Source organism: Lepus europaeus, chromosome 7, assembly GCF_033115175.1.
Source record: "Lepus europaeus isolate LE1 chromosome 7, mLepTim1.pri, whole genome shotgun sequence".
Lineage (NCBI taxonomy): Eukaryota > Metazoa > Chordata > Mammalia > Lagomorpha > Leporidae > Lepus > Lepus europaeus.
This window is the reverse complement of record NC_084833.1, coordinates 5,651,489-5,660,311: the sequence shown is the minus strand read 5'-3', so window position 1 is coordinate 5,660,311 and position 8,823 is coordinate 5,651,489. Positions and strand designations below refer to the sequence as shown.

General features: G+C 54.9%; 1 protein-coding gene across 2 annotated transcripts in view; it reads left to right on the top strand.

The window, feature by feature from the left end:
• PACS1 (phosphofurin acidic cluster sorting protein 1) overlaps nt 1–8,823 on the top strand; it is a 180,936-nt gene continuing 172,113 nt past the window's right edge. For both annotated transcript variants that reach the window (XM_062195802.1, XM_062195801.1), the window contains exon 1: nt 1–338. In XM_062195802.1, the coding sequence (XP_062051786.1) occupies nt 1–338 (338 nt within the window). The remainder of the gene's footprint in view (nt 339–8,823) is intronic.

Sequence of the window (8,823 nt, the reverse complement as noted above, 5' to 3'; positions counted from 1 at the left end):
ATGGCGGAGCGCGCGGCAGCGGGCGGTGGTCCCGGAGGCGCCGGGGGCGGCAGCGGCCCGCGGGGCTCTGGGGTCGCCCAGTCCCCGCCGCAGCAGCCGCCGCCGCCGCCGCCGCAGCAGCAGCCGACGCCCCCCAAGCTGGCCCAGGCCACCTCGTCGTCGTCCTCCACCGCGGCGGCCGCCTGCTCCGCGTCCACCTCCACCTCCACGGCCGTCGCGGTGGCCTCGGGCTCCGCCGCTCCCGGCGGCCCGGGGCCAGGCCGCACTCCCGCGCCGGTGCAGATGAACCTGTACGCCACCTGGGAGGTGGACCGCAGCTCGTCCAGCTGCGTGCCCAGGTGAGCGGCGGGCGGGGTCGGCGGGCCCCGCCGGGGGGCTGAGCGGATGCGGCCTCGCCGGCGCCCCCGGGCTGCCCGCGCGCGGCCAGAGGTGGCCTGGGTCCTCGGCGTGGGCCAGAGCGGGCCGGCCCTTCCGGCTTCTGGGTGGCCAGCGCGGGACTCCCCGCCTTTGTAGTTTGGGGTCCTTTCACCGCCTGCTCGCGGTGCAAACTTGGTCACCGGTGCTTCCTGCGCGAGGTCACGGCCTGGTGCCTGCGTGCCGGCCGCTCCCCGGTCGGCTGGACCCGTCTGGAGAGACGCTTTCCCCGGGCCTGGGGACGCTGTCGCGTTGTCACCTCTAAGCCGGGGTGGCCGTGTTGCCTGGGAGGTCGTGGGCTCTCTCCGTACTCTTTATCCGGCCTGGGCAGAAGCGCCGAGGGGGCCTTGCCCGGCTCCACCCTCGGCTGTGTTTTGCATGGTTATCGTGCGTGGACTGAGCAGTCCTGGGTCCACGGAGCCCCTCCCGCCGCACTTCCCTCCGCGGAGGTAAACACTGCGCTGTTGAGCTCATCGGTTCCCTTTCTTCTTCTTTTTTTTTTTTCTTCTCCTAGCCTTCGTTTTACTATGTATATGCATCTCAAAATAGTATTTATTTCAGTTCTGAATGTTTTCTGAAGTTTCTATAAATGCTGTTGTACTGTCAGGTACCTCCGAAATGTTCTTGGAAAAATGGAATTAAAAGATTATTTTGGTGCAAAATAAAATGCATATGAGGAGTCTTCAAAAAGCTCTTGGAAAAAGTGCATTCTAAAACTATATATATTTGAACTTTTTTTTTGCAAATAGATAGATAGAGATAGATATACATTGTTTATTCTGAATGGCAGAGTAACAGAGAGGGAGACAAGATCTTCCATCCGCTGGTTCACTCCCCAGATGGCCGCCACAGCCAGAGCTGGGCCAGGCCAAAGCCAGGAGCTGCATCCGGGTCTCCCACATGGGTGCAGGGGCCCAAACACTTGGGCCGTGTTCTGCTGCTCTCCCAGGGAGCTGGATCAGAAGTGGAGCAGCCGGGATGTGAACTGGCGGCCATATGGGATGCCAGCTTTACCTGCTGCACTACAACGCTGGCCCCTATTTGTGTGTTTTTAAAAAAGAAACATGGCCGGCACCGTGGCTTAACAGGCTAATCCTCCGCCTTGCGGCGCTGGCACACCAGGTTCTAGTCCCGGTCAGGGCGCCGGATTCTGTCCTGGTTGCCCCTCTTCCACCCTGCACCCCATGGGAGACCAGGAGAGGCACTGTCTCCTGGCTTCGGATCAGTGCTGTGCGCCGGCCGCAGCGGCCATTGGAGGGTGAACCAACGGCAAAAAGGAAGACCTTTCTCTCTGTCTCTCTCACTGTCCACTCTGCCTGTCCAAAAAAAAAAAGGAAAGAAACATGAAGATATTCAGACTCTGTATTTTTTTAACGATTTATTTACTTATTTGAAAGATGAGATGGAGGAGAGAGAGAGAGACTCTCCATCTGCTGGTTCACTTCCCAAAGGGCGCAGTGGTCAGGGGTGGGCCAGGCTGGAGCCAGGAGCCAGGAGCTCCATCCCGGTCTCCCACACGGGTGCAGGGGCCAAAACACCTGGGCCATCTTCCACTGCTCTCGCAGGTGTGTGAGGAAGCTGGCTAGGAAGTGGAGCAGCCAGGACTGGTCCTCTGATAAAATGCTGGGGGCAGCTTAGCTCACTGTGCCACAGTGCCGGCCCCCAAATCCATCTTTTCAATCTACTTTGCATGAACTTTTTGGAGTCCCTCGTGTGTGTTCCATGGCTTCAGTTTTCTGGTTTTTAAGCCTGGGTCGGTGTTAAGCTTGTGAGAGGGACTGTTGTGTGGCAGCTGTGGTTTCACTACCGGGCAGTGTTGTGTGAAAGAACGGCTCACGGTTCGCAGGAACGAATGTGGGGTGAGCCGTGGCCTGCGGGGTGCAGATCTGGAGCCTCCCTGGGTAGTGCCAGCCTCTCTCCTGCCTGTCGTCTTGTGTTCCAGCGTTCACTGATCGACTCTTTGTTTTTCCTCTGCCCTTCCCTCAGGGAAATCAGGATCTACATTTATTTAGTTGGCTTTGGCCAGAGCCCCAGCACAACACCGGGCTCAAGGGAGAGTTCACTGAGGGATGCTGTCCTGTGGCTCCCGAGAGGCCTCTCTTTGTCCTTCTGTATCCAACAGGCCTGTCTGTGCAGAAGCATCGGGTCCGGCTCTTTCGGACATGAAAGCACGGTGTCCCTTTGCCTGCGGGTCCCGGTTGGTCACATCTGTCTCTGGTGACATTTGGACAGTCGCCTCCACTAGCTTGTGCCAGCTGATAAGCTGCAGCAGAGGGGCATAGGTGACAGTCCCCGGTCGCCGTCTGCCCTGAGATCCCGGTCACTGAGAAGTCCGTGCAATGAATTACCAGCCCGAGAAGCAGCCGGGCGTCCTGCTGAAGCGGCTGGTTGGGTTTCCACGCGCAGGGAGCCTGCAGCTAGGGCACCGTTCCTGGCAGCCCTGGAGTTAGTCTGTGGTCCTGCTCTGCTTTTCCAGCCGGTGCCCCCGTGCCTCCCTTGGGCTCCCTGGAGCCTGCTGCTGTGTCTTCAGGACGGAACGGAGCGCCCTGGGGCCCACGATTGGCCCTTCCGGTTGCTAGAGTCACCCGGTTGATTTCAGGTCTCCCGGGTGTACTTGCTTGTTGGTGTTGCTTAGAATCTACTGGCAACTTGCAGCACTCTGTGGATGTAGGGTTGATGTTCTCGTCCCGTGTTAACTGTAGCAAGACCAGTGGACACTGAAGAAGTGCGCACAGGATTGTGGACCGGGGTCATGCATGCTTAAGGATGTTATGGCCTGCGTCTCTACCTGGCGCCGAGAACTGGGCGTGCGCAGTCGAGTGTTAGGAAGGCCACTTTTCTTAGTGCCGGGAGAAATAGTATTTGCTTTAGAAAAAAAAGTTTCCTTTATTAGGTATTTAAATAAGGGCAGGCCTGTGGCTGTTGCTCAGGTGTGTGCCTTCCTTTAACATCCCGAATTCCTCCAGAATCACGCAGGTGCCGGGGCTCGAGGACTTGGGCATCTCCAGCTGCTCTCCCAGGTGCGTTAGGGAGCTGGATTGGAAATGGAGTCCGTGTGGGATGCCGGCACTTCGGTGGCGGCTTAACCCGCTATGCCACAGCGCTGTTTATTATTATTTTTTAGAATTATTTATTTGAAAGTCAGAGTTTCACAGAGAGAAAGAGAGGCAGAGAGAGAGAGACAGAGATAGAGAGACAGAGAGAGGTCTTCCTCCCCAGTTGGCTGTAACAGCTGGAGCTGTGCTGATCCAAAGCCAGGAGCCAGGAGCTTCTTCTGGGTCTCCCACGCGGGTGCAGGGGCCCAAGGACTTGGGCCATCTTCTACTGCTTTCCCAGGCCACAGCAGAGAGCTGGATCGGAAATGGGGCAGCCAGAACTAGAACCAGCGCCCATATGGGATGCTGGCTCTGCTGGCGGCGGTTTTACCTGCAACGCCACAGCATTTTAAAGTCTTCATAGGTGAATAGCAAACCACCGTCATCTTAAAATAGCTGAACTATTGTATTCATTGCCGTTGTCACCAGCTTTTAAAATGAAAGATGAGCACAGTGCCCATGGTCAGGAAGTCAGACACTTCAGGAGGAAGGCGAGAAGAAGCCGGTCCCGTCAGCTGTGAAACGCAGTTGATGTTCAAGATTCTGGGGGCTGGCGCTGTGCTGCAGTGGGTTACAGCTCTGGCCCACAGCGCCGGCATCCCATATGGGCAGCAGCTCGAGTCCCAGCCGCTCCACTTCCGATCCAGCTCCTGCTAATGTGCCTGGGAAAGCAGAGGACCAGCCCAAGTGCTTGGGCCCCTGCCACTCGGGTGGGAGACCCAGAGCAGCTCCTGGCTTAGGTCTGGCCTAGCTCCAGCAGTTGCAGCCATTTGGGGCGTGAACTCGTGGATGGAATCTCTCTCTCTCTCAAACTTTGCCTTTCAAATAAATGAGTCTTAAAAAAAAAAAAAAAAAAAAAAGTGAAACCTTCCTGGGCAAAAGCGTTGGGTTATGGGAGGTGGGCGTCACTGAGTTAGCGCCGGGGAGGGTACTTCCCTGAGGGCTGCTGGGGGAGAGGACAGCACCAGCAGGCCAGGCGGTGTTACTCTGTGTTCTGGCTGCTCACCAGGACAGGCTCTTCCTCCTCTTTGTTTTTGTGTTGATGAAACAAATGTAAAACAGGATATAGGGAGCCAGTGGGGAAAGCACTTCTTAAATGAGAGCTGCGGAGTAAGTGTGACTGAGGCAAGCAGAACGCTGGTGACCCCTCTGAGCCTTCCCCAGTCTTAAGAGCATGTTTGTGCCTTAGGAGATTTGAGTTCCCGTGGCGAGTGTTGTAATGGAATAGCCTCTCTATCAGGGTAATGCTATCCACTGTCCCTGCGGACGCTCAGATTCCTCAGGTTAGAATGACTTTGACAGAGGCCGTTTCACACGTATTGACTTACAGATCTCCTGGACACATGAGTGGTTGTGTGATTTCTTTTTAAGCTAGTTTTCCGATTTTTTTTTTTTTTAAAGATTTATTTATTTGAAAGGCAGAGTTACAGAGAGGTAGAGTCGTAGGTGGGGCAGGGGGTAGGTCTTTCCTCTGCTGGTTCACTCCCCAAATGGCCACAACAGCTGGAACTGGGCCAGTCTGAAACCAGCAGCCAGGAGCCTCCTCCAGGTCTCCCACATGGATGCAGGGGCCCGGGCTATCTTCTGCTGCGTTCCCAGGCCACAGCAGAGAGCTGGATCAGAAGTGGAGCAGCCGGGACTAGAGCTGGGCTATGTGGTTTGCTACACCACAGCGCTGGCCCCAGAGTTTTCCAGTTCCTTAGCTAGGCCATGAGCTGCCACAGTGGGAGGTGAGCTGGAAATGTGTGGGCCCCTCCCCTCAGGCAGGTGTCCCTGTGTTGGCCTGGACGTATCGTAGGTCAGGAAGGTGTGGCGGGTCCTCGGCCTGGCTGTGTCTGTCCCATTCTGGACGCCTTCGAGGATCTACCATGGTCTGAGATTGACATACAGTGTTAGGTTGTTTTCCAGCACAAGGTTTAGAGTGGAATCGAGGGCTTCCAAGTAAAATCAGACTTTGAAGTTGGCCTTTCAGAGGCCCTGAGCGAGGTGGTTGGGTTCTAGGTTGGGGAGCGCCGTCAGGACCCTCCCTTCTCTGGGCGCAGATCGGAGAATAACGGGGACAGCCCTCGCTCTCAGAGAGCCTCGGCGCGTGGAGGCACCAGCTCCAGATGTCGCCTCCTCACAGACGGATGCTGGGCAGCCTGTCTGGCTGGGAACCCAGGGAAAGGCCCGAATCGCAGCTCGGGGACTCCCCTCAAGCGCATCTTCTGGCTTCTTTACTTTGGAAAGCCCAGCAGAGAAGACAAACAAGTGACAGGTTGTTGTTGCTTAGCTTATATAACTTGTAGAAAATAGTTCTCTTTTCTTTTTAAATGTTCCTTTGGACATTTAGTTGTGCCTTTTAAAGCTGTGCTGTTGGAGCCAGCGTTGTAGCATAAAACTTCCACCTGCAACAGTGGCATGCCATATGGGCTCTGGTTCGAGACTCGGCTGCTCCACTTCAAATCCAACTCCCTGCTTATGGCCTGGGAAAAGCAGCAGAAGATGGCCGAAGTGTTAGGGTCCCTGCCACCCACGTGGGAGATATAGATGAAGCTCCTGGCTCCTGGCTTCAGCTTGGCCCAGTGCTGGCCATTGCTACCACCTGGGGAGTGAACCAGTGGATGGAAGATCTCTGTTTTTGTCTCTGTCTCTCCCTCTCTGTCTCTGTCACTCTTTCAAAATAAATAAATAAATCTTAAAAAAAAAAAAAAAAGGCTGTGCTAATACAGTAGCCACTAACCACATGTGGCTGCTTAGATTAAGTAAAATAAAACTTTAAATTCACTTCCTCAATGCACTAGCCCCAGTTCACGTCACGTGAGTGGCATGTGGCTAGTGGCTTCCATTGCATGCACTCTCTCTCGTTTTTAATGTTTATTTTCATCTAGGAAGGCAGAATGTCAGAGAGAGATTTTACATCTGGTTCACTCCCCTGCATGCCTGTAGCAGCCATGGCTGGGCCTGGCCAGAGCCAGGAGCACCATCCAGGTCTCCCACGTGGTGGCAGGGACCCAAGGACTTGAGCCCTTACCTGCCCATTAGCGGGGAGCTGGGTTGGAAGTGGGGTGGCTGGGGCTCAAACCAGGCACTGTGATATGGATGCAGGCATCACAGTGGCAACCTAGGCTGCTGTGATTGGCTCCCACCTGGGCGACAGCAGACCCAGCGCGTTTCCTGGGCCACAGAAGGCCCTGTAATGCCTCACTGTTACGGAGAGAAAATGGCCCGAGTGTTTCTACCGTTAATACTCGTGGTTTCTGGAGAGAATATCTGCACACCATTCGTCTGACAAGGGATTCATATCCAGAATGGACAGGGAACTCAAACCACTTAACAGCGGGACAAATAGTCTGGTTAAAAATGAGTACACATTTCTCGAAAGAAGACATACAGGTGGCTGACAGGTGCACAGACAGACGCTCGACGTCACGAATGATCAGGGAAATGCAAGCAAAGTGCACAGTGAGACGTCAGCTCGCCCCGGTTACAAAGGCTGTCATGCAGAAGACAATATGACAGATGCTGGCAGAGGTGTAGAGAACGGGGCCGCTAACCCACGACTGCTGGGCGGTAAATTAGTGTGGCCATCTGGAGAACAGTGTGAAGCGCTGGACATGGAAGTACCCCATGACCCAGCAATCCCGCTAGTGGGTGTCTCTCTGGGGGAAGGGGCTCAGCCCATTGAGACGCCCCACTCCCTTGTTTGTTGCGGCACTGTGCACAGCTGCCCGAGGGTGGAATCTGTCCAGATGTCCATCGGCAGCTCGAAGGCCGAAGAACACGTGCTATACACATGAGCGAAATACTCAGTCATAGCAAGAAGGAAATTCTGTCATTCGCAGCAGCGTGGATGAAACTGGAGGATGTTATGTTGCGGGAGGAGATGGGCACGGGAAGATAGATTCTGCACGTTCTCATTTCCATGTGGAAGCTGGAGAAGTTGCTCTCAGGAGTAGTGGCTGCGAGCTGGGGGGGAATGGAGGAGAGCGGGATGGTTAACAGGTGCCAGGGTGTAGGTGGGTAGGAGGAGTAACAAGGCAGAGTCACTGCGGCCTACAGCTGTTAAATGTATGTTCCAGAAGAGAGGACTCTGAATGTTCCGAACACAAAGAAATGGTGAATTTAGATTAAGGAGAGGGGAGCCGGCGCCGCGGCTCACTAGGCTAATCCTCCGCCTTGCGGCGCCGGCACACCGGGTTCTAGTCCCGGTCGGGGCACCGATCCTGTCCCGGTTGCCCCTCTTCCAGGCCAGCTCTCTGCTGTGGCCAGGGAGTGCAGTGGAGGATGGCCCAAGTCCTTGGGCCCTGCACCCCATGGGAGACCAGGATAAGCACCTGGCTCCTGCCATCGGATCAGCGCAGTGCGCCGGCCGCAGCGCGCTACCGCGGCGGCCATTGGAGGGTGAACCAATGGCAAAAGGAAGACCTTTCTCTCTGTCTCTCTCTCTCTCACTGTCCACTCTGCCTGTCAAAAATAAATAAAAAAAAAAAAATAGATTAAGGAGAGGGATATGCTAATTTACGCTGCTCTGATTGTTACACACTGTATACATGTATTGAAATGCCACACCGTGCCCAGTAAATAGGTACCATTGCTATACATCTGTTAAAAACCGACTCGCTCTGTCCTTCCCTCTCTCTCTCTCTAACTCTGCATTTTTCTTTTCTTCTTCTTCTTCATTTTTTTTTTAAGATTTATTTATTTACTTGAAAGTCAGAGTTACAGAGAGAGAGAAGTAGAGGTAGAGAGAGGTCTTCCATCCACTGGTTCACTCCCTAATTGGCCGCAATGGCTGGAGCTGGGCCAATCCGAAACTAGGAGCCAGGAGCTTCTTCTGGGTCTCCCACTCGGGTACAAGGGCCCAAGGACTGGAGCCATCTTCTACTACCTTCCCAGGCCACAACTGAGAGCTGGATCTGAAGTGGAACAGCTGGGACTTGAACTGGTGCCCAGATGGGATCCCGGCACAGCAGGCAGCAGCTTTACCCGCTACACCATAGCGCCAGCCCCTTTTCTAACTCTTCTTCTTTTTTCTTTAATTTGAAAGTCAGAGCTACAGAGAGAGAGCAAGAAAGAGAGAGAGAGAGAGAGAGAGAGAGAGAGCCTCTATTCACTGGTTTACTCCCCAGATGGCCACAGTGACTGGGGCTGGGCCAGGCTGAAGCTAGGAGCCAGAAACCCCATCCGGGTCTCCCATGTGAGTGGCAGGAGCCCAACACCTGGGCCATCCTCTGCTGCCCTTCCTAAGCCACCAATAGGGAGCTGGTGCAGAAGTGGAGTGGCCAGGACATGACCTGACACCCACATGGGATGCTGGCATAGCAGGCAGTGG